General features: G+C 55.8%; 6 protein-coding genes across 6 annotated transcripts; 4 read left to right on the top strand and 2 right to left on the bottom strand.

The window, feature by feature from the left end:
* Nucleotides 1-10387: 10387 nt before the first annotated feature.
* Nucleotides 10388-10790, top strand: JDV02_005698 (uncharacterized protein; the record flags this gene model as incomplete). Its single annotated transcript, XM_047987013.1, has 3 exons — nucleotides 10388-10473; nucleotides 10527-10642; nucleotides 10696-10790. The coding sequence occupies 3 exons, from the start codon at nucleotides 10388-10390 to the stop codon at nucleotides 10788-10790; spliced, it is 297 nt and encodes a 98-aa protein (XP_047842997.1).
* A 1051-nt stretch (nucleotides 10791-11841) lies between these two features.
* On the top strand, nucleotides 11842-13472 carry JDV02_005699 (uncharacterized protein). Its single transcript, XM_047987014.1, has 2 exons — nucleotides 11842-12074; nucleotides 12230-13472. The coding sequence occupies exons 1-2, from the start codon at nucleotides 11921-11923 to the stop codon at nucleotides 13432-13434; spliced, it is 1359 nt and encodes a 452-aa protein (XP_047842998.1). The 5' UTR covers nucleotides 11842-11920; the 3' UTR covers nucleotides 13435-13472.
* Nucleotides 13473-13568: 96 nt separating this feature from the next.
* On the top strand, nucleotides 13569-14792 carry JDV02_005700 (uncharacterized protein). Its single transcript, XM_047987015.1, has 2 exons — nucleotides 13569-14090; nucleotides 14167-14792. Exons 1-2 carry the CDS (start codon nucleotides 13685-13687, stop codon nucleotides 14565-14567), a joined length of 807 nt encoding a protein of 268 aa, XP_047842999.1. The 5' UTR covers nucleotides 13569-13684; the 3' UTR covers nucleotides 14568-14792.
* GLS93 (Exo-1,4-beta-D-glucosaminidase) lies at nucleotides 14727-17548 on the bottom strand. Its single transcript, XM_047987016.1, has one exon. The coding sequence runs from the start codon at nucleotides 17447-17449 to the stop codon at nucleotides 14777-14779; it is 2673 nt and encodes an 890-aa protein (XP_047843000.1). The 5' UTR covers nucleotides 17450-17548; the 3' UTR covers nucleotides 14727-14776.
* Nucleotides 17549-18201: 653 nt separating this feature from the next.
* JDV02_005702 (uncharacterized protein) lies at nucleotides 18202-21183 on the top strand. The gene is made up of 2 exons (XM_047987017.1): nucleotides 18202-18525; nucleotides 18605-21183. The coding sequence occupies exon 2, from the start codon at nucleotides 18918-18920 to the stop codon at nucleotides 20751-20753; it is 1836 nt and encodes a 611-aa protein (XP_047843001.1). The 5' UTR covers nucleotides 18202-18525; nucleotides 18605-18917; the 3' UTR covers nucleotides 20754-21183.
* On the bottom strand, nucleotides 21015-24366 carry JDV02_005703 (putative NRPS-like protein biosynthetic cluster; the record flags this gene model as incomplete). The annotated part of the gene is made up of 3 exons (XM_047987018.1): nucleotides 21015-23175; nucleotides 23253-23328; nucleotides 23394-24366. 3 exons carry the CDS (start codon nucleotides 24364-24366, stop codon nucleotides 21015-21017), a joined length of 3210 nt encoding a protein of 1069 aa, XP_047843002.1.
* Between the last annotated feature and the right edge of the window lie 120 nt (nucleotides 24367-24486).

Here is a 24486-nt window from a genome sequence, read left to right on the forward strand (position 1 = left end):
GTTGGCGTGTTGTGTATAGTAGCGATGAAATAAAAAGACTTGATGTGGGTGAAAAGAGACAGATGTTGCGCGAGGGCCAAGTTAAGGTCAGGTCAAGGTTGAAGAGGCGGTTGAGGGCTGAGATGCAGTATCGAAAGGAAGATATCCCATCGGGGTGAAGACATCTATTTATCTCCCCGCCCGGACATCGCCATGACAAGCAAGCCCAGCGTCACAGTCAGACCTGATGTCGTGATGCCCCCCCCCATCCATTGCCCACCTGCTCCAGTATTCGAGTCGTCCCAGGCGCGAGCCCCCCCCATTTCGTCGAAACTCTGCTGCCCAGGGGGTGCGTGCTTGGCAGTCAAGTGCGCGGCCAACGCCAGCAGCAGCAGCGACGGGCGAGTGAGCGATCACCGTCTCATGTGGCCCCTATCCAGCAGGTCTCCCGGGACTGCATCTCATGTGAGTGCCGATCCGCGAGGCATCTTTTCGCCTCCCTGAAACGGGGCGATTGGGCGTCGATCTGGCGAATCTGGCGCGACCCTGGGGGGATCTGCCATCTGGTGCCGCCGCACTCTCTACCTCCCTAAAAGAGCGTAGGTGCAGGAACTTCTGAACGCTGATTGCAGCCGCGCGATAGATAGTACCGTAGCTGCGACGTGTGAGGTGGGTTGGTTTGCTGTCCTCCTCCTCCCCCCTCCCCTTTTTTTCTCGGCCGACGTGCGCCGTAGGGAAGCCTCACCTCACGGAGCTGTTGCCACAGGCGGTCGCAGCGCACACGCACAGGCTAGGCTACTATAGCACACGGTGGGTGCCGGTGACGATTCGTTGGCAGTTGCCGCCAGCGGAAAGGTTATTTGAGTCTAACCCGCTGTCAAAGCGCAGGGCCTAAAAGATGGCGGGGGCCGTTTTCTGTAGTTAGTAGTGCGTGAGTGAGGCTCACGGTCGTGTCGGCTCTTCCGTCCGTCTGCCTGCCTCCTTGACAAGACGATGCAGCGGAATCCGGGGCCTGCCATCAGACGACAGACGGACAGCAAAGCCGGACCCATTCCCCTGGAAGCGCTCTTGTCTTGGCGCGCTGGCAGAGGACAGGGCGCCGGAAGGGGTGAAACCTTCCAGGAGTGTTCCGCACTGCAGCCCAGGGGCCAGGGATGCAACGGCGCATCCAGGGCCCGGCATTATCTACGCCGGCAGCAGCACTCCAGACGCCCGTGGCGCCTGTTCATTGCTACAACGCGAGGCGGGCATTGCAGGAGTACCGGAGAGGGGGGGGATGATATGCCGGGGGCACATCATTTGCCGAAGGAAGAAAGTCACATAGTCTGTCAGACGGAGCTGGACGACAACACCCACGCGCGCAAAGCAGTTGAGAGAGAGCATGTGCTGCATCGTGCGGTGCCTGACTTGTGCATGACCCCGGTCGCAACCAGTCCCCCCCTCCCCTCCCTGCGTCTTCCCCTCCCTTCTCCAAGAAAGAAAAGCCTCCGCCAACCACGCTGCCAAGCGGTCTCGGGGCCTTCTCCAACAACCCGCAAGCTTGGCTGCCGCGCATCACGCTGGGGTGGAGAATGGGTGTGGGGGGCGGCACTTCCATCATCTGATTCGGCCCTGATGCCCTCTTGTGGTTCGGGATGGCGCACACTTCGGCTCCGTCTCACGTCCCCCCCCCCGGCGCCGCCGTCCTTGGGACTGCGGCTCTGAAAGTGTAACTCGGGCGGAGGGGAATCCCTGCTAGTTGGAGAGAGGAGACAGAGGGCGAACATACGAGGACAGGGTCCTTTTCACCCACGCACGACACCACAAACCATGCCCATGGACATAGTATCAGACAACCCTGCTGCGTCACCTCCAGTCATGGGCCGCCGATGGTACACACACTCTCAACAGAGGTTTGATTGCCGGATCGCTGAAGGAATCCATACAGCGTCGTCCACGCCCTTGCGCGCACCCGGAAACGGCCCAGAAGTGTTTGCCCGCTGCGGCCATAAGCGGCTAGAGGCTGTCCGCCTCGCCCGGCCAGCCCGAGCGGACCCCGTTGAGGGGAGGAAGCGTTCCGAGGAACGGATATCTACTTGCAGTTACGCGCACGCACGCCAACAGGCACCGGCAAGCTTCCTTCGCGATATTCGCCTCATGGCCGAGTCAGACGGACGCCAACGTCACCGCTTGAACCAGCGCCTGTCTGACGTACATGGCGGGCGGGCGTGCCTGTCCTTCCTTCCTCCTTCGCTCACGGACAGACAGACTCATATCGCATCCCGCGTATCAGCCGCTGCTGCACCCCGTCCTCTAGAGGCCGGCAGTAAGAGCTACGGGGCAGGGCACTGGCTGTGACGGGAAACGCAGCCGGAAAGGACCTTTGTTCCCAGACCCGCTCAGCCACATCTCTGTGAGGCAGCCAGCCCCGGGGAGCTCAGCGCTGATCGGACGCGCCTCCTCTTCGCTTCCATGCAAGCGCGAGACGCCAGCTGCCTTTTCCACATGTTCTCGCCGTCCCCCCCCCGCGGGCGACCTCGCTTGCGCATCCTTGCTTGGTCTGGCGGGTACGAATTGAGGTTGTTTGGCATGGTTAAATTTAGTACTAGGACTTAGCATGTGTACGGTGCTTTAGCATTGTGGCATCAACCGCTACGCATCCAAGGCACTTGGCCGAGCTCCTTAATCCGGGATCTTGAATCGTTGATCGCTTACACGCGCGCGGTACTATTCCCCCCTCTGTCGCACCTGCGCTGTCCGCCTCTCCTCCGCTAGACCGCTTGGCCCGCACCTCGTTGCCTGTCTCGGCCCCAGGCAGTGGCGGCCCATGCAATGCACTCCGCACGTCACGCAGGCAGTCTGCATTCGTACTCTGGAGAGCCAAGCCGGCGATCATGCACGAGGGTGAATAGCATGGCCCAACTGCGCCTTTCGCCTTTATCGGGTCATCAGCCACAAACCACTTGCCCTTCTGGGCGGCTGTTGATCTGCAGACTCACGTCGTGCACACCGACGATGAGACGGTGGAACACGCAGTCCGTTTGGGTTCGCACGTATCTGAACTGAGGCGGGACCATCCTTTCTCCGATCGACGTCATCGACACTCGTGCATCGGCTGTGCCCGAGAGCGGCAACATCTCGCCGCCGCACAGACACAACCTAGCCAACATGAACGCACCATTCCCGATATTAGGGCGGGTATTTTTGCAGGCAAGATCTTTTGATATTAAGCCAACCACACCTTCTGTTTTGTCTGAAGATACGCGTCTTGTCCGGTTTCGAGTCGAGGGTACGCCCGCCCTGCCTGTCTCTTGGCGAAGATGATGACGCCCGTGTGCACAGCCTCTCTGCTCGTTGATCGCTGTCGTCTAGAAACTACACTCTCAACCATGTCTCCTCATGAGTCGCTCCAAAACTTGAGACGCTCCTTTCTGTCGGACCGATAGCGGACGCTACGGCGGTGAAATCGTGTGAATTCTGTGTGATCGTACTGGTTGCTCTCTTTCAGCACTCGGCATCAACAATCCTTGTGTTCCAAGCCCCTGGTATCCGTGGAGTCCACATGATCCTTCAAAATCGGACGAAATTTTTTGGGAGGGAAAAACGGGTGTGCGGCGAAGCTCCTTCTATAAGAGCGCTGACCTATCAGACTCGGCTCCTCAAGCGTTTCAGCATCGTCTCAGGTCTTGAAACGATTAGCAAATCGGTAACCAATAGTTCGTTTCTGCACCATATACTAGCTGTCTAGAACACGCCGGCATGACTGCGGAAATGAACAAGTTGGGGACCCGAAGAACGACAGTACATTGTGGCAAACGTCGATCACTGACTTGGGGAGACCTGATCCCTGTGAAAAGGGCAAGTTCGTGGGCCGTTTCTCCACTATATCGTGTCACGTTTTCGCCGCGACTGTGTACCTGGAGATCACTTGTGAACATGAAACCCCGACGAAAAATCTCTCCGAAATCATCGTTCCAGGGCAGAATGCCATCACAACGTTGTGTGACTCCTCGTTGACGCAGTTCGAAGTTGAGGGCGTCCCCTGACTTACAACATCGACAGTCGGTACGTTTAATGGAGCTCATATCGTTATTGCCCCAAATCCCTTTGCGACCGGATCTTCGCACGGCATAGTTTGCATGCATCCACTAGAAAGCGAAGACTCAAACGTATCCCTGGAAATCGTGTCATTACAGGGGAAAGCCCCCATCACGCAGCACTGGTGGAGGTAATACAACAGAGAACACGGGTTTGAGAATATGGAGCTTTTGCAAAGCGACACTGTAACTGGATCTAATTGCACAAAGTTGATAGTGCAGGTGGCATGTCGCGGCCTTGAGCGCAGGGCTGTCACATACAGCTCTCTCCTAAGTCATATCGTTGTTGACTGCTTGCGATGGCCTCATAGAACGCCGTGAAGGGCAAAAAGCCATGGACTGGTCACTAACCTAAACCCTGTTCAATATGAGATTACTTAGAGAGGTAATGACAAGAGATGCAGGTCAAAGTATTGCTTAAGCCCTAATGGCGTTTGCAAACTTGGACGTGTATTTACGCTTGTTATGGAGAGAAGATTACATGTCGCGATGCAGTTCAACTGCGCGTAGCCCATTGGCCTGCTCCACCTTGCTGGCCTTGCTACAGCCCGTGATGGCTTCGATGGCGCGCAGCCCGCTGGGCCACTGCCGCCCGGCAGCCCCGCAGGGGACAGTCCCTGTAAGCCCGGCTTGGAAGGTCTTCAATGTGTGAAATTAGAGAAACGCGTGACTGTGAGTATTACTACTCTTTCTAGAAGTGATAGACTAATAACAGTGAACCTCGGTAGGCAGATCTTGATTGCTGACGTGATATTCGACGATACATCCTGGTCCATCAACGCGTTTTTCTATACCACACTATAAGTTTAGCATCCATATGTTCTATAGGGGCTATGAAGATGGGACTTACAGATCCAGTCAAGCAAAGGGCCCAACTATAGCGTCCATAGACAATGAATTTGTCGTTCTTCTGATCATAACGACGCAGTTTCCTAAAATAGCCGCACATATCAACACCTTCTCGAGTCTCGCACTATAACATCATAAGCAGCAATATAATAATCTCGGAGCTACTTGACTTAGTACCTTATGGCCTTTCACTCCTGTATTGTGAAGTAAGACCTCATTATGCGCATCCAGATGCTCCTTCTGCCGCACCGTGAGGGGCGGCAGCGAGTCGTCGAGTAGTTGCCACCAGTGCGCGTCGTCGTATGATAGTTGACACCAGGACTCATCGTCATCTTCGGGTTGACACCAGGCAGCGTTTGCGAAGAGGAACGGCAGAAGCTTTTGTAGTAGCATTGTTGATCGTAGAAAGATGTTTGAGCTAAGGTGTGTAGTAACTCTCCCGCTTGCCTGGGATCTACGTCGGGATCTCTGTCGCTTTTATATAAATCGCGAGCCGGACTTCTAGGCGTGTTATGATATAGGATAGATATAGCCAGAGGCGAACTAGGCTATTTTTATTTATTATATTTATCATTTATTAACGTAAACCGTATGTATGAAACGGCATACTTCCGCAAGTCATAGCAATCCATAAAATAACAGCCGAAAAAATAGTGCATTTCATTACTGCCGCCCGATCGCCCGATCGCCCGAAGGGGGCACGTGTAGGGACATGACGAGAAGCGAACTGCTCACGGGGAAATATCACGGACCTCCCATAGGCGCACCTGCTATGAGGGAAATCTGGTAACACCAAACGTGAGACGGGTTCTATCAATGCTCTCACTCCGTAGGAACATTACATATTGACGTTATGTGATGAAAGTGGTTCCCTTACTTGCGCTGACCGGCCCACTGCTTCCGTTCATGTCAGGCTCGCACGTTCACCATGAGCACCAACGGCGGCCATCCTGGGACACACGTCATCTTTAATGACGTGTATCACCTGTTCCTTGCCACACGCCCGATGAAACCGAGCCCCCGCGTCTTCAGGCCTTGTTATCTCTAGCCGAATTGACAACGCATGTGCACGGAGTCGTCTCGGTGTTCCAAAACGTCGTCTTCCTGGAGAAAACTTTACGTTATATTGATCATTAAAATACGTAAGCTAGAGGTAGTCTAAATTAAATAATAACGAACTCGGTGCATCGCCGTGATATAATATAAGCCAGCGAGCAGCCTATGCATATCTATGATCCTCGCCGTTACTAAAGCATGCTCCATTACGAACCCCTCCTAAGTGCGCTAAGAGGGCCCCACGCCCCTTTCAATTACAAATTGGGGCGCAAAAAGAAGCATCGAGTGCTCAACTATACATAAGAGTAACCTTAGCCATAATTACCTCTACGTTTTTTATCGTCCGTGTCCTATTATGCCCCCTTATTTTTGGTCGTTGCTTTATAAATTAGTGCCGCTTGCGGATATATGCTATCTTAAAGCCGCGGTTTCGTAACTCATTACGAAATTATGATATAGGCTACCACCCAGTGAGCCCTACGCTATACCTATCCCGTATCATGGCATATATGGCTGATATCCCGGCTCGCGGTTTGTATAAATATTGAAAGCGGCAGACATCCCAGAGTTTTAGCAAGCGGGACAGTTACTCGACCTCCCTCTTGACTTGAATGCCTTTGGCTCGTCTTCTACTATCAATGATGCTACTTCGAGCTCTTTGGCTTTTGCTCTTCGCAAGCGCGGCCTGGTCTCATCCCTCAGACGAGAACCTGGAGCAATATCAAGACCTAATGCCCTTGACGGACCAGCAGAAGCTACAAATTGACGTCTGGTGTGAGAATACGGCGCTCCAGGGCGACAAGGTGCCAAGTCCAGGATAACTCAACGCAACTGTATTACTGATTATAATGTTATAGTGCGATGTTTATCGTAATGTATGTCATTACGTCGTAGGAATGACTCGCTACTCTTCGAAAACCGGTCTACGGTATGCCTACGATAAAAAATGCGAATACCCTTGCACTGAGGGATACGTAAGTCTCGTTTCATAATACTATAAAATGCAGATGCTAATAAAAGTATAGTGTGGTGCGGAGAATCGCCCGACAGGACCAGAGTGTCTAGTATACTATAAGAATGGGAAGGCGGAAGACAACGATCCTAATTTAGTTATATGCTATTAGTCTTATATCTCTAGATAATGCAAATAGCTAAAGATTGGTATATTGATTTCTTTATCGTCTTACGTCTCTATGAAACCGGACTTTTAGCGATAGTATTAATATCACGTTATCTTAGGGGAGTAGCGCTATTTACAATCACGCTTTTCTCTATTTTTATACATCTAAGGCCTGTTAAGCCAGGACTACGGTGCCGCCCACACTGTCCCTTGCCGGGCTGCTGTGCTGCCGGACCGCAGTGGGACCAGGGCTAACTGCAATTGCAGCCATCGCGGCTTGAAGTAAGCCAGCGACTATGCGCAATTGAAGCCATTAGGCTAAAGCAAGGCCAGACCTACGGCGGCACATAAAACGGCACTATAGCCTACTATAAGGCAGGGGTTGCCATTGGCCGTAGCGGCTTTAGTAGGCCTTGACGTGTATAGATAGAGAAAAGCATGAGTGTTAGTAAATAGTGATACTCATCATTAGGGACTAGGATGGCCGACACCGCTCGTCATCAGGAGCTACCGACAAATGCTACATGGACACCGTCACCATGCGCATGGTAAATCCTACTATGGACTGGTAGTTATATAAACGAGATGATACCGAGGTCTCACTCACAGCCAAGTTTCCTGGACGCACTGCTGCCGGTTAAGTGCCTGACAAAACCATGGTTTTCGAGGTTAGGGAGTTATTATAGAGAGTGCCTCTACCGGTCAAGGACATGGATCCGCAACAGAGTTACGTGACGTGGGTGATGGGCACCCTTTAGCATCTCCAGGAACGAAATCGGGTGCGAGACTTTAATCAAAGAAGCTTCAAGGACATTGCACTCATCGTCGCTGATGAATGGATTCATGAATCGGAATCGGAAACGTCCAAGTTAATACAGTACGGCAATTAGACAGTCGAAGAAGCCCAGGAAGCGGGCGTCGTCTATAGCATACATGCTATAACGGGAATGCGAACGTAGTGAATTTAACTATAGAGCTTAACAAGAGTGAAATGGCGTAGTGAAGTTGTTTGCCGTATGGAATCTAGGGCTGCTCGGTACGGCTGTTATACGGCCCGTAGCTATAGCACCTGTGGAGGCAGCCTAATGTGGCTGCATATAAGGGTCATTGATATCGTTATAACCCCTATCTATAGGTCATATATCCCTTATAGCTAGTCCGGCTAGGCGTTATATAGCCCCTATAGACGGACCTTAAATATGTATATATAGGGGGCATAGGTCCTAACAATAGATGGAAAATCAAGGCTCTTATGACCCGGAAAAGCACCCCTTGTAACAACGGCGTAAGAAGCAGAAGATCCCGGAATTGATCCAACGGAACATTATAGTAGCCGTAGATGGGCGAGTAAAGCTACTGTATGTATGCATTTCTAGGCCTGAGGTCGACGGCAGAGCCTGACTGGTTGCTTATCTAGTTTGAAGAGCGGGTTGATGCGAGCACCAGACTTGAAATTACTCACGGTGTAGCGTTGAATCAACGTGATGAAGATGCCAGAAACGTACTTCGTTGTTTCTTGTCTGGAAAGCCTCTAGCCGGCCTTTTTAAGCTACATGTATTGTGAACTCATTGAAGACGTTGAAACACTCAAACAAACCGAACCGCGTTCTGGGAGCCTCTCTCCACACATCGACCTGTGTACCGCTGAAGCTTGTGACTTGTTCCGGAGCATCCATGGCCGTCATAGGCTGGGGCAACTGCCTTAGCAAAATTTTCACTTCCTGCTCAGTGGCTTATCACATATACTCACAATGCGACTGCAGATATCCACCAGTATTGTAAAAGAATGCACCAGTCTGACCATCGAGTTCATAGCACCTTCCCGACACGGGTGCTGCATGGAAAAGGATGTTCCTGTCGTGCTCACTATATACAAACGATGAGCAAGACTCGAAGTTGGCATGATGGAGTCGCAGCTTACCAATCGTCCACTGTGCGATACTGGTTCAGCTTTACCTTGTCTCGGCTTTCCAAATGAGATGTACCCGCGGGGTCAGAAGGCATTGCCATGATCATGGGCAGGTAAAATGCCGCAGAAAAGACTGAGAACTTCATTTTGTTGTCGTAGGTATGGCACTGATGAGAGACTGGACGGGGGACAGTGGAAGAATGATGCAGAGTACAGCGAAGAAAGGCAGGAGAGCAAGTGCTTCTTATGGAGCAGCACGGGCATGCGTTTCTTATATGTCTACACAATAACTGGCAAGTATCATCATGTGTGAGACGTGGGACGCATGTGGTCTGTTGTCGAGGCGTCAGTTGCAAAGTCTAGCCCCGACGATCTGATCCGACTTCAGGTCCTGACAAAGATCAGGCATCTTTTAAACTTGGCAACTCGATCTGACGTCGTAGACATGAACGCGGCTGACTTGATCCGGAAATCGACAAGGTATATCTTTCGCTATAGTGGCGCTATTGGCGTGAGTAAGCTTACCGCCTTGATTTGTTGTCGCATTGAATCCTGCGGTAAGCCTAGAACGATCGGCATATAACTTGACCTCGCGCCTAACGAATAGCCGATTTGGAAGGTATATGAGGATTATCCTGTACGAGTATGTGATACTGGCCGACGGCGCGGATAAGTGCGGGTCGCGTTTGTACCGTTCGCCCCCAATGACGCGCCTGATTGCCCACTTGAGCTGAAGAGAGCTAGGTCCCTAGCCGAGGTCATTGGCTCGTTCGGACTTGCTTGCCGCGGATGTGAATCCTGTGAGTCCTGAGACAACATAATGTTCTTAGCACCCAATACATGTAGCTCACAGAAGCCTCATTTCATGCGTATTTTCTTCCATCCTCTCGGGCAGATTCCGCTCCGGCTGACCGTTGACATGAAGCACACACATCAGTGGCGAGGAAATACGCTTGGTGACTGTGTGACTTATGATCCTACAGGATCGTGACCCGTCATCATTAGCCGCTGGGTTACGTCGTCGGCGGTGACGTCTCACAGGATGCCCTGCATCAGTTGTGTTGTTCACTATCCGTGATCGACGTGTCCGACTTACTTCCCCCTTCTCTGTCCCCGGTCAGATTTTAGTTCCTCACGTAGTGAGTGCATTACTATGCGGTCATGTTGGGCAGTTCGCCGTGTTCCTGTGTGAAGTCAATCTGGAGAGGGACGGTCCAAGTACGCAGGAAGGTGGTGATTTGGCAAGAATAGCAAAGCAGCACAGTACCGACTATAAAGGCCATGCCTGCCGCCTCACACAAAAGCTTAGACCACTGATTAAAAAGCATTCTTCTCCAACTCTTGTAATCAATCATGAAATTTCTCGTTCTCTCAACTCTTCTGGCTTTGCCGTGTGCAATGGCGGCGCCATCAGACGGCACCGGCCACTCCTTGCTCCCTCGCGACAAGCCCAAGTTGAATCAATACCGCACCATGGATGACTGGTAGGAAGACAGACCCATGAAACAAGCCTAGGTGTCTAACAAGTGTTTCGTAGCCTCCACGACAGAAACATTCTCTACCACGCGGCTCCGAGTACCGGCAATTGCTACGATCTCGACGGCAAGACCGGTGCCTTCTTTTACAACACCGCAGGCTTCCTGCTGAGTCGTGGTAGGCACGGAACCTCCGAATAGAATCGCATGTGGCTAACGTATTCTTTGCAGCCAACAAGGACATTGGATGTGCTGGGGATTGGATCGGCCTTCGTGGCGGGCGATGCATGGAAAAGGGCCCGTATAGGTCTGTTGTGATGAGGTGAATTTTGATGTCAGATAGGCCAGCCTGTATGAAGTATAAGAAGGTTAAATCACAAGTGATGACGGGATGTCTAACTTCGGACGTCTGGCACACCGAGAACGCAGATGTTTAGTTCGTGTCCCTGGCCCCCACCCGCTTGCAAGTGCTCCGGTACATGGAGGCACCAACTGTGCGCACGCCAGAGCTGCGGTGGCTGGCGCTCACCGACATGTCTCTTCCATGTAAGATGATGTAGCCACCCAGTCCTGGCGACTGCACTTGGAATAAGGAAAACGGAAGGTCACGGCCAACGACTGGCGAGGATGGAGTGACAGGCACTGGCCACACATCGTCGCCACCGCAAGGTTCCCGTTTGAGGCTGTCGCTACGAACTGTGGATCAGCGATTGAACGAACGGTCGAGGTATGGCCCTAGCCAGCGCTAAAAGAGCGCTTTGTCTCCGAGGCTGTCAGCATCCAGACCCCTATCTCTCCACAGTGCCCCCCTCCAACCCCTTCTTCAAACCTCGGTCGTACGGGATATTCGCGAGCTCAGTAACGTCGGTCATGTCACAGCTAGTAAGAGAGAATTGACTATAAATTCACGACAGATACAGAGCGCGTGGGAAGATTGAGAAGCAGTGTCAGTCAGAACCTTATACGACAGCTGGGACCTTCGCAGAGGATATGTGCTCGCGACGGTGGCATCGCCCACCAACGTAGCGTCCAGGGCGGATAGAGAAAAAGCCAACGGCAAAATTAGACTCAGAACATTGCCGCGAGTGAGCCCTAGAACAACCGTTCTACCGGGCAGGTGAGTGGTGGAATTGAAGGTGCGTCCAGTCTGCGCCAAAGCCGCTACGGCTGCTTCATTAGCTCCAGGCCAGCTCGACGCCCCAAATGAGTTTAACTAAACCCTTCCGGATTCAGCCGCCCGGCAGCCGGGTGGCGCATCTCATGCTATAGTACGGTGGTGAGGCTTTGCCGGCCGCCTATAATGAGCGCTCGCACGCGCGAGAGCCTGCCTGGTGTCTCGGACAAGGGGAGCTAGTGATAAAAGAGACAGACGCCACACGGCCTCTCTTCACCATCGTCAGGTCCTTTGCCCTTTCACCACCTCGTTCTCGTCCTCGGGAGACGCGACGCCATCATCATGAACTGCAACGAGCTCCAGGAGGGGATGCGCGGATCGCGCTACGTGGTCAAGCGTCCCAAGGCGCTGCAATGGTTCTACAAGGGCCGCCTGTATAAGGCGAGCGACGAGGAGCGCCAGGCCGGTCGCTTTGAGCTGTTTCTCGACCTCTTGTGTGCGTATGGCCCCGCTGCATGTAGACAGACCGGACGGGTTTTGCTTGCTTGCTTGCTTGCTTGCTTGCTTGCTTGCTTGCTTGCTCGCGCGATGAGTGCCTTTCTGCGGCAGCAGCACACGAGGGATCATGAGCGCTGACACGGAGAGACACAGACGTCGCCATCGTGGCCAACTTCAGCGACGACCTCGCCGAGCACGCCAACGGCGCGCACCTCGCCAAGTACATTCTCATCTTCGCGCCGGCGTGGCACATCTGGGCCGACCTGCGCGAGATCATGAACTCGTACTACACCGACGACCTGGCCCAGCGACTCGTGATCCTCTGGGTCATGGCGCTGCTGGTGCTGTACGCCAACAACGCGCGCCTCGTCGACGAGGACATCAACGCCATGCGCACCGCGGCGGGCGCCTACGTGGTCGCGCGCTTCACCACCATGGGCGTCTTCCTCATCAGCTCCTTTGCCAGCTACCAGCACCGGGCCCAGGCGCGCATCATGGCGGCCTTCATGTCCGTCGGCCTCCTCATCGCAATCCCGCTCTTCTTCGAGTCCGTCAGCATCCAGGCCAAGGCCGCCGTCGTGGCCGTCATGGTCTTCTACCAGGAGTGCACGTGGGCGCTGACCCTGAGCCCCTGGATCAAGCGCCGCCTCAAGCTCCGCTACAGCACCGCCGTCGACATCGCCCACGAGATCGACCGCATGGCCGCCTTCTTCATTATCATCCTCGGCGAGTTCGTCTACAGCGTCATCGTCGGCGACCCCGCCGGCGTCGGGCTGACGTCTGGCTACGCAAAGGCCGTCTTCACACTCATCATCGCCTTCTGTCTCAACTGGCTGTACGTTAGCGGAGACGGCAGCGTGCAGGCGACGCACCCGATCCGCCGCTCTGCCTGGACCGCGTTTGGCTTCTTCCTGCTCCATCTGCCCATGTCGGCCTCGTTCCTCATCGGCGGCCACATTTGCGCCATTAGCACCAAGCTGCACGAGTTCGAGGACGGCCAGCGCTGGCTGCTGGGCGGAGGACTCGGGGTCGGCCTCTTCTGTCTGTGGGTGTACGGCATGCTCTACCGCACCGAGGACGAGGCATACCTCATGCTGCCCAAGTATCCTCGAATCGGCATGCGGCTTATCGTCGCTATTATCCTCATCGTCCTACCCGAGTCGCACGACCACCTCAACACGACGCAGTTCATGGCAGTTGTCATGTCTCTAGTGGCCTTTCTTACTGTTTGGGAGACTTTTGGGGGTCTGTTGAGGGGCGCGAGCTTCTATGAGCCCTGGACTGACAGACACGAACCCCCAGAGGATGCCATTGAGGATGCAAGCGACGAGCAGATCCGACCAGCGGCGGCCACGTAACGGCGAAATTTTCCATAAAATAGAGTATCCATTGAATCAAAATCAGTTATTTGGCGCAGTGTGAGTCAATGGCCGCGTGACGTTTTGAGCTGTCGCGCCCGAGTGTGTAAGCGGGCAGCTCCGGAGCTGGTCCCGAAGACGCCCGGCCAGCCTCATACACGCAAGAGTACATATAATAAACGGCCACGACAGTGCAAATTGCGATATTGCTGTACTAGCCTCTTGTATTATCACACAACTTATCGCTTCAATGGCAACCAGAATTTTCAACAGCAGAATACTGTTTTCGTCGGCCCTTGTCGCCACTGCCACCGCCGGCGTGTACACGGCGCTAATATACCGCCGCGTGTCGGCCACACCACTCAGCACCATTACGAGCGCAAACTCCGTGTCAGAGTCATTTGCCAAATCCACGACAATTCGCAACCTCGTGAATCCCCGGGGGTATGTCGCGTTGACAGACTCGCGCTCCGTGACGTTGGAGCTGCCAAGCCGTGACGCGGCGGATGACGACGAGGAACGGACTGGCGAGCCGCAGAACCCGTCCGACCAAGTTATTCTGGCCAGCTTTGTCAAGGGGTTCTTTGGAGGCAGAGTGTTTGCGCTGGAGCGAATTGCCCTCGGGGTCTTGCGGCTGCAAGCTGGTCCCTTCCCTGGTGAGCTTCCTCCTTCCTCTCCTCGGGGCCTCTGATTGTCCCACCATCGTTCCAGCAGGCTGACACACACACACAGGGTTGACCACGCCGGAGAAACCCATCTGGAGCACTGAAGAGCTGTCAAACGACGCCCTGCCTCCTCCCTCTTCCACCATTTTCGGTGCCTTCCGGGTTGCTGCAATCGACATCGCGGACGCATCGGCTCGTGACGAGTCAATAGCTCCTGCGGAGAGTAGCACGACCAGCTCCGTCGACGTCTTGTACGGCTCCAGCGAGGGGCAGTTTGCGGGCTGCCATCGCTTTAGCGTCTGCTGCGAAGGCAGCCAAGTCAAACTCTCGCTCGAGTGCGTGACGTGCAACCCGACTGTCGACAAGCCGTTGAGCCCGGCAATCATGTTCTGGTTTCACAGAGTGTACGCCATGCTACTCTTCCGGGACGCGCTATACAACGTGCGTCAGGTAGCTCGACTGCAGTGATGTATAGTTTCCGATTCTGTATCATATAATCATGCATCTCGAGCGTTTGGGGAACGGATAACCACACTAGAGGCGTTCAACTGGGCAACATGGACTCGGCGTCTGGATATCATGAAGCACGCGATACACACTCTCCACGCATCAGGGACATTAATTCAAATCGCTTTGTATTATAACATCGATCTCATGTGAATTGGAAAACGCCGAGTCTACAATGAGACTTCCGCAGCCTTGACGTTGCCACCGCTGATCTGCACCTTGGCGCCCGGCCCCCTGAAGCTCACGTCCAGCTCCAACTTTTCGCCCGGCCACAGCGTCACATAGTTATCCGACCAGACGACAGGGTTGACATCTGCGCCCTTTGCATCGACGAGGTTCAAGCGCACGAAAAAGGCCGGCACGCGCGCCTTGTTCTCCAGGACGAGCCCGTGTGAGCCATCGCCCCCTGACTTGCCCTTGGTGAGCGACACCTGCGCCGACTTCATCGAGAACAGCGAGGAGTAGTCGGCAAACTTGGTCACGGGGGTGTGATACCACGTCGAGTTGGGCCAGTTCAGCTCGTCCACGCCGCCCGCGTCGGCGAGCCAGTACACGTTGCGGCCCAGCGCCTTGCCCGCCCCGTCCTTGAGCACGAGGCGGAGGAAGGCAACGCCCTTGATCTTGCTGACCGCCTTGAGCTTGCCCGCGCTGGCCGCTGTGTTGGCCTTGCCGGTGATGTGTAGCGATTGCTTGTCGAGGACCTTGCCGTCCAGGCTCATGAGCTCGGCGTCAACAGTGCGCGCGCCGTCCTTGCTGAGCGAGCGGTTAATCACCCACACGCTCTGGCGGACGTAGTCATACGCGGCATGTTCCAGGCGCGCACCGACTTTGGTGCCGAAGTAGGAGCCAGCTGGGTGCATATAGTGGTCGAATTGGTTCCAGTGCAAGCTCGGCCACGCGTTGTTGAGCATCCAGTAGATGGTGCCCGTAGCGGGGCGTTTGGCATTCCACTGTGAGGCATAGCCCTCGTGCTGTGCGCGCGTCGCCTCAAAGTCCATGATCTGCGCTTTGAGGAGATAGTCGTCGAGTGAGGTCGGCTTACCGAGGCGCTGAAAGAGACCCTCGTTGTAAATCTGCCGGTTGTAAAACGAGGACATGTTTGTCGACATATGGAACATGTTCTTGTTCGGCTTGGTCCAGAGCTCTTCCATCTCGCTCTTGGTGAGGAATTGCACCAGACTCCCCTTCTCAGGGGTGCCCACGCCGGCACCCAGCTCCGATCCAAAGCCGAAGGCTGCGCCCTTTCGGTCCTTGGACGGCTCCGTGTCATACCAGTAGTTGGGCGGCACCCAGTCGTAGGGACCATCCATCTTCATGCCACCGGGGCCGAGGAGTGCCGGGAAACCCCTCTTGCTAGCGGAAGCAATGATAGGGACCTGCCAGCTAGCCCCGTGCAGGGCATCGGCATAGATCTTGACGGCACGATCGTTGGGCCAGAAGTCACTGCCCACGAAGTAGGCGAGCATGCTCGGGTGCGGCTGCAGCATCGCGGCCTCGTGTCGCATGCTCGCGTTGGCCGTGTCATAGTCGTTGTCGGTCCATAGCGGCACGGGGTCAATCTGCAGCTCATGGTTGTACTCCCAGCTCTCCCACTTTGAGCAGCATACCCAGCCCGCGATAATCATCATGCCCATCTCATCGGCAATCTCGTACAGCTGCGGGTGCTCCATCATGCCTTCGAGACGGATCGTATTCAGGCCCATGTCGAGCGAGTATCGCACGATGTCCTCCCACCGCTTCCCGTTGTCGTCCCATCGGAAGAAGTGGTCGGGCGAGTAACCTCCGCCAATGACCTGGAACGGGTGCCCGTTGACAGAGAAAATGGTGTCGTTGTACGAGTTGACACGTGAGGTCACCGTTCGCACACCGAAGCGCTGGCTCGAGGTATCGGACAGCTTCGAGTCCACGGAAAAGGTAAGCGTCGACTTATACAGGGGTTGGGCCCCCCATGTCTTGGGCCACCAGATCTTGGGCTTGTCGATGCGGTGCACGATGGCGACCGTCTGGGTCTCGCCGGCGCGCAGCGTGATGGTCTTGTCTTCGGTAAGCCCCTTGCACCCCAAGGGGCCCTTGACGACGGAACGTGCCACGAACTTGACGTCGTGACTCTCCAAGTTGCGTGCCGTCGCACGGACGGTGACGGTGGCCCGGCTCTTCTCCACGGGCACGTCCATGTCGACCGAGACACTCACGGGGCCCATGGCCACGGAACCCGTCTGCTTGACGACGATGTCGCGCCAGATGCCCGAGCCGTTGTCCGGCGCGTGCGGGTTCCAATCTACAAATCCCTGCACGAGATCGTAGTTGAAATCAGACGGATACACGTTGACGGCGAGCGCATTCTTCTGCCCGACCAGAGACGTGATGTCGTACGTATGCCCGCCAAAGCTACCCGCCTGGGCCGCCTTGTCCGCGATCTTCTTCCCGTTAAAGTACAGGTCCGCGCGCGAGCTGATGCCATTTGTTTCCAGGAAGTAGTGCTGGCCCTTGTCGGCTTTGCCAGCGAGTGCGAATTCGTTGCGATACACCCACGGCTGCAGGAACTGGCCCCAGTCAAACTTGTTCATGTTGTCAGAGAACCAAATCTCCGAGTCCTTGTACTTTCCCGCGCCCAGGAGGCAGCCGAGGATCGTGCATCTCGGTAGCGGGATGTGGTTCCATGCTGAAGTATCGTGGCCTGGTTTCGACACGGCGTCGAGCGATCCGTGAACACCGCTTGCAGGCTGCAGGTCCCAGTTGGGGATCGCCACACGTTGTCCTGCTTGCGAGACGATGGGGTTCGACGAGGCGAGGCCCAGCAGGGCGGCGCCAGCGAGCGCGTGTCCGAGCATGCTGACTGGCATCGCCTAGACCAGGGTCTAGTAGAGAGTTGCTGTTGGCAGACGCTACGTAGAGGCGAAGCGCGTGACATTTCGGCATCATGTCCGGGGCGACGAGCCGTGATATAGAACGCCATGGTGCTCGGGGGTCACAACGTTACGTTCCATCATGACAGAGGGCAGTAAGAGGCGGCGGCACAGAATAGGGTCCTGGTTTGCGGCCTAACCAGGTTGCACTAGATGCCAGTTGGGTTCTGCCCTTGAACACCTGGGCCGTGGATCAGGAACCAGAGTATTGGCCTCACCAGGGCCAACGCCATGTGGGGGTCGACCGGCCTTGTCCGGCGTCTTCCCCGCAGGCCATGCGCATCATCGGCGCCAGCTCCGGGTCAAGACAGGTACAGGTGGTGGAAGGTCAATTGACTTGACTTTGACATGGAACGAGGATGGGAACTTGTCAAGAGATTGGTGTCCAATGTACAGGAAACACTGGTGTCAAAGCTTAATTAATGGCGACCTTGTTGAGTCCATGTGTGGCTACGGATGACGCGTGAGACTGGCGATGCCCCGACGGCCCCCCGCCTTTGGATAGAGAGGTAGCTTCATCATCATCTCATGCCCTCGTTAGCGCACCGCCATCTGATGTCCCCAAAAGGCGGAGAAGCCCAGAACCCTTGTCCCCGCCCTGCTTCCACGCCCAAGCCCGGCCAGCCGCTGATGATGGAGGGATCCAAGCCACGTTTGTTGCATACAGATCGATAGCCTCCACTGGTGGACAAATGATTGTGGAGAACGTTCCTTGGGCGCCATCCGACCCCTCGCTGTAACCTCACTTCTGCATTATCAGGGTCTCTGGACGCGACGGTCCCTCGAGCCGGCCTGGGAGCTTGCGCTGACTGACACCTGCATGTGGCGAGCCTGTCACCGCATACTGGAGCGGCAGACTCTCCGGCCCAAGCAGCAGATTAGCTCTTTGCCGACTTTGCCGGTTGCGAGGCGAAGCGAGCACTCGATCGGCGTACGACGGGACATGGTGACGTGCGATCATGCGTGCGACCACGGGCGGCTCGCCAGCCAGGGTTCGCAAGAGGAGAATCCCGGTAAGCATTCTGGATGGGAAACCCCCATCGGATCCCCGCACTCCCCGATCTCGCTTGCTGACGAATGTTGTTCCTGCAGACTGCGTGTGGCTCGTGCCGATACTCCAAAGTATGCAGAGACCTGTCCTGAGCTGGGGTCTTTTGAAGAGTGAACTGACGACGCAAAGGCGAAATGCGACGGCAAGCGGCCATGCTCACGGTAAGAGAAATCTCATCATGCTCCTCCCTGACGCACTGAGCTTACTGTGGCAGCTGTCGAGCTCTCGGAAAGGAGTGCGCGTTCGAGGAGCGGCCCAAAGATGCACAGCAGATGTGAGTGTATTGCATTCGCCTATTAACGTTACTTCTTTCTTGTCAGAGCTATATTGACAGGAAAAAAAAGACGCATTGAGATGCTGGAGACACAGCTTGTCTCACTCAAGGCTCAGCTGCAATCTCCGTCCCATGTCAGTGATGCAACCAAAGCGCAGCGTGCAGGAGCTGAGCCCGTCACATCGATATCACCGGACACCTCGCAGGCTTCAAACCGAGCATTCGGCCATCCTGTCATCTCGCCGCTCTCCACAGTCACCGTTCCCAGTGCTGCGACGACGCTCCAGGATGCGGCCAACGGCTCGCCGGAATCGGCCTTCTTGCCACCACCACCCCGTCGCGCCTCGCATTTCGACACAGTGGCCGTGTCTGTCCCCGACTTCATCGATGTCGGTCTGCTTTCTCCCGAACAGGCGCGGGTCTATTTTGAGGCCTTCTTCCACGGCTCAGACCGCTATGTCCCGGTGTTCGACCCTTCGTTCGACACCCTGGAGAGCGTCCGCGCGCGCAGCAGCATCCTCTTTTGCTCCATCTGCGCCGTGGGCTGTCGCGTTCTTGCGGGCACCGACTCGCAGCACTGGCGGCTGCTCAACTTTCACATTCGACGGCTGCTCAACGCGGCGCTGGTCATGCCCGAGATGGCATGCCTGGAGACGGTGCAGGCGCTGCTGGTGCGCGCGTGCTACACGTCCGAGCGGTCACTCCTTGTGTCCGTCGCCGCTCGCATGGCTGTGGCTATCGGCATACCAGAGGCATATGATGACCTTATGAATCAGACCTTCACCAACGAGTGGCAACGCTCGGAGGTGCCGGTGAGAGATGAGGCCATGTTGATGCGCAAAACGAGGACATGGCTGTTCATTCTGGTCATGGGACACATCCTCCACGTTGATGCCGGTGACCTCCTATCCCTGCAATTCACAGGCAACGTCCGCCGATGCCGGGTGCTGCTCCATCGCCCGACCTCAGCGAAGCAAGACCTCTGCCTCTGGCCTCAAATCGAGCTAAACTCACTTCGTGCAAAGATCCAAGCCACTTTGTCGGACCCTCGACGCGTCATCTCCGGGCACGGCAGCGATCAAGCCATCATGGACGATGTGCGCGATGCAATCATCGACCTGGACGTCTGGTTCGCAGACTGGGCGCGCATCTACGACGCAAGCGGCGATCCACAGGCCCCCTGGCTGAAGCTCAACCTGCAGGTACAGCGGTGCTGGGGTGTGACCATGGCGCTTTGTCGGGCGGTTCGCACGACGGGCGTAGAAGACGTGAGCCTCATGACGGCGACACAAACGGAGCTTCTGAGCATGGCGAGGGCTGCGCTGCGGCAGCACCTGGAAATCATCGTCGAGGAGCCGCGTCTATACCTGCGCAACCTCCGATATGCAATGGACTTTGTATGGGCCAAATGCGTATTTTGCTACCTGCTGCTCCTGAAGCTGTCGATTCTGCTGCCCGAGGCGGACCGCCGAGAGCGCCGCGGCGGCCATGACTTGGTGGCCTGTGGGAACATGCTGCTCGACGAGCTGAGCGCCGCGGGAGGGGACATGGCCGATGGACACAGGAGCAGCACCGGCAGGCTGTATCTGCAGCTGTTACGGACCGGCATCGACAAGTACTCACACGCTCTCGATGGAAATCAGCCCTCGCCGCTGGTCATGAGCCGTTCAAGAGGCGCTAGGGCGCCGATGGGAAGGGGCGGCGACATGGACGACTCGGGGGACGGAGAGACAGACGCAGACGCGTTCGTGCCGGACCAATTCGTGTTCGAGTGGGACTTTCCTGGCCTGACACTCTTTTCGTCGTCCGCTACCGAGGCCGGCTGGCTGGACGGGATACTACTCGAGGCCCTGAGCGGTGCCGACGAATTCATGGGTTTCGGCTGGACTGGCCCCGAATCGTTAGGCGCCTCATAAGGTACTGTTTTGCTCTGCGACAGCTGTGAGAGGCTCCATGTTGTCTGAACACGAGCTGCCATCCGTTACACGGTTGGATGGTACATCTTGTCTCGCCACCGGTTCCCCAACTTCATGTTCACGACAAGGAGTCATCATGATTAGCTCGGAGCGTTGACAGCACACCCACGAACAATCACCGATACGCCATCGAGCTGGATACGATACTTCATTCTTCAACTAGTCGATCTCTCAAGTTCACCGCTGGACTGCTCGTATCTGTCAAAACTTCCACTGCTCACACCAGTTCCTGACCAACCCCTCGTCAATGGGCCCCGAACCCCTCATTGTCGGGCTCTTCTCTACGGTGCGCCTCATGTCGAAGTAAACATGTCCAAGACCCGCCCGATTAGCATCGACCATCCCCCTGTAGGTGTCCAGCAACTTGATCGCGGGGTTCTTGTCCGCGTTGGCGTTGGCATCGCTCGCACTCGCTTCCAACTTGGCCAGCCACTCCTCTAGCGGGACGATCTTCTCAACCCGCCCGCCATAAAACTCCTGCAGCACTTTGGCTACCTCAGTCCAAGTCGTCGCCGAGGGATTGACGCCGTGAAAGTACCCCGAGATGTCCGATACTGGCATCGGTGCCGTGACCCCAGCAACATCTAGTATCAGCCCCGCGATGTCCTCCACGGGCGTCCAATCCACCACATCAATCGGTCCAACGCTGTCGGGGAGCACCCCGAGATACACCGAGCTGGAAATCAGACTCGGAATAAACTCTTGTCGATTCCACATACCCATTTTGCCTCGGGGACCACCGATTTGACCGACCCGGACAGTCGCCGCCGGTACGCCGGAGCGCTCCGCTGCAGCATCGAGGATGAGACTGCCGGCCAGCTTCGATCGCCCGTAGCCCATGTGCGGAAGAGTCAAGTCGCTCAGTTGCCTCTCCGGCACGGGGTCGCTCGAGGTCCACCCGTCTGCCGTGCCAATGCTCGATATGAACACAATCGGCACGCGCTTGGCGGCACTGTTGGCAAAGTCAACCAAATGCCGGACGCCGCGAATGAACGGCTCGAAGGAAGCCACACTGATGACGAAGTTCACTGGCCACGCGTTGTGCATAATGCGATCCGCACTGGCCAGCAGTCTGTCGTATTCAGATTGTTCCAGCCCCCAAGTCGGCACGGACAGGTCGACACCGAGGAAGTCAACCTCGGAGAAGTCTGTGGTCAAACCTCGCTCGGAATTGAAGGCGGGCTGTCGAGATCGCCCACCATCCTCTCCACGGTTGAGGGCAATTACTTTCTTGACGTTGTCACTCGAGATGAGACGATCGAGCATGTATGCGCCGAGAGATCCCGTGGTACCCGTGATGAGCACGGTCTGATCTTGATCCAATGGATCCGCCTGATCGCCACGCGGAGCCGGTAGATCAGCCGTATACTTCAGAATCATGTCCGCGAGAGCCTCTATATCCCGCGATGATTCGCTTTGGCCTATATCCTCGTCGTGAGCGACCAGAAAGAGACGGTCAGCCAAGGCTCTGGGAGTTGGATTCGCGTATACCACTCGCGGAGCCACCGTGTTCTGGTCGACAGCCAGGCCAGCGGCCTCCAGGCCCCAACGAAGAATCTTGGACAAGTTAATAACTTGAAGAGAGTCCATGCCAGCAGCGAAAAGATCCGTGTCCGGACCGACCCGCACGTTCCCGATTCTATCATGGATGACCTTGACGATAGACTGGCATAGGAGCTCCTTGCTAGACAGGTCAATCTCGACTCCGGCACTCAATGCCACCCGTTCATCCATTTTTCGGTAGAGCTCCTCGATGAAATCGCTGTACTCGCGGACGGTTTGGTTGCGCTGGATGGATCCCTTGGCGGCCCGCGAGAAAGGCCTCGCTGGGTCCGACAGGACCACCAGCTCTCTGGCGATGCGTCCGTGTGTGACAGTCTCTTTGTTCGCTTGCTCGACCAGCGGCCACACCTCCTCAATTAACGCATCCGCTTCCCCCTTATCCGCGGGCACAATATGAGGCTCTAGGATCAAGGCGGGCTGGAACTTCTGGTCGCCGACGACCAACGCTCCTTTGATCCGCGGATGGCCCAGCATCGTCTCTTCAATGGTGACGGGGTTCAGCTTCTCTCCGTTAGAGAAGACCATTATATTATCTGCACGCCCGTAGTACCTCCAATGATCAGGAAGAGTCGGATGAGGTTTGAAGAGATCGCCTGTTGCCCACTCCGTCTTGTCAGGAAATGTGTAAAAAGCTGCTTTGCGTCCAGGTTCCCCCAGTTCGTCGCGGCGAAAAATCAGTTCGAAAACTTCGGCATCCCAAGGCATAGGCTCAAATTCAGCACCCATATCCTTGGTGTTGATGATGAAGTATTGCCAGAGCCGAGGATCCGACTGGTAATGCACGGCGTATGGGAGACATCTGATAGTGACGTATCAGCGAGATCGTTCGTTCTGAGGAATCAACCGCCCGGGATTGAGATTTTCTGTTCAACTTACTCGGTGGATGCAATGAGGTTGCTTAGAGAGACGCCTCGTTGCACAAGCGAGTGTCCTGCAGCAGCGGCAAGGTTCCCTAATAATCGTTTAAAGACAACAAGCGTCAGCGCGAGGTTCAAGCACGAGGCTCGTACAACCCACCTCCGCCAAAGCCAATGAATTTCAAGGCAGCGAGAGCCTCTACGCCCTCGTCCATGTGGCTAAGCTCCTCAATAACAGAAGGAGGCAGCATGGCGGCGTCAGCATTGGAGTACTTGAGGCTCTCGACCGCCATGTCCGGTGTGAGGGGCCGCGCCGTGATGCCCAACACCATGGCCGCGCCGTAGTATATGCCCAGCGAGGCAACAGCCGCGGTCCCGGCTGCATGGAACAACGGCATCGGAAGGAAGAACTTGCTTGCCGTGCCCCAGTACGACCACGCAGACGGTTCGCCGTGCAGGTCTGGGCCGTTTCGGAGGTCATCGGCAATGGCCAGACTACCCTGGCGCATGACGATCGGCTTCGGCATCCCGGTAGAACCGCTGGTGTGAAGCACGACCAGGGGATCCCATCTCGCCTCATCAAATAGCTTTGTGAAGGCCATGGGCGAGGCCGTCGAGGCAAGCCAGGTCTCAGGATCGGGGGCCATCACAATCCGCATAGGGTGTCGCTCGAGCCAGGGTAGAACCGTCTGCAGGTACGACTCCGCGAAATACAGCATGCTGCAGTTGATAGCCTTGAAGAGCGAGATCTGCCCCTCTGTACTGTTCCGCGGTGAGATGAAGAAGGCTTTGTGGTGGGCTTTGATGCAGGCGAGCATGAAGATGGGGTAGCGGACATCGCTTGGTCCAATGTACGCTATCGTGGGAAAGTCGTCTGTCGGAGCTCCTTGATCTTTGGCCCGCTGAACAAGCTCATGGGCTACATGGTTGACTGCGTTCGACACCTGCCTGTATGTGACCGGCTTCCAGCCGTCCTTTGGGTCGTTGGACACGGGGATATGAACAAACGCGCGGTCAGGCTCGTTTGATGCACGCTCATCGACCACATTGACGAGCAGGCGGCGTCCGTAGTCGGGCTCCAGGCCTGGACCTGGGAACTCGAGAGCCTCCTCGTTAACTTTGGTATTGCCCATTGTAGACACTGCGTAGTGTGTTGCTTTCTCGGCTTTCGTGTTCTAGATTGTTAGAATAGCCCGCTTGACGCCATGAACGCACAGAACATGGAATGTGTGTGGTGCCCGGTTTCTTGAGCA

The sequence above is a fragment of the Purpureocillium takamizusanense genome, chromosome 5, assembly GCF_022605165.1.
Source record: "Purpureocillium takamizusanense chromosome 5, complete sequence".
NCBI lineage: Eukaryota > Fungi > Ascomycota > Sordariomycetes > Hypocreales > Ophiocordycipitaceae > Purpureocillium > Purpureocillium takamizusanense.

What these genes read in the sequence shown, in the direction of transcription:
- JDV02_005702 (XM_047987017.1), top strand. Translation starts at nt 18,918, where the DNA reads ATGCTGGAGACACAGCTTGTCTCACTCAAGGCTCAGCTGCAATCTCCG.
- JDV02_005700 (XM_047987015.1), top strand. Translation starts at nt 13,685, where the DNA reads ATGGCAACCAGAATTTTCAACAGCAGAATACTGTTTTCGTCGGCCCTT. An exon ending in GCAAGCTGGTCCCTTCCCTG is followed by an intron (nt 14,091 to 14,166) that starts GTGAGCTTCCTC and finishes ACACACACACAG; the next exon opens with GGTTGACCACGCCGGAGAAA.
- JDV02_005699 (XM_047987014.1), top strand. Translation starts at nt 11,921, where the DNA reads ATGAACTGCAACGAGCTCCAGGAGGGGATGCGCGGATCGCGCTACGTG. An exon ending in GCTGTTTCTCGACCTCTTGT is followed by an intron (nt 12,075 to 12,229) that starts GTGCGTATGGCC and finishes GGAGAGACACAG; the next exon opens with ACGTCGCCATCGTGGCCAAC.
- GLS93 (XM_047987016.1), bottom strand. Translation starts at nt 17,449, where the DNA reads ATGCCAGTCAGCATGCTCGGACACGCGCTCGCTGGCGCCGCCCTGCTG.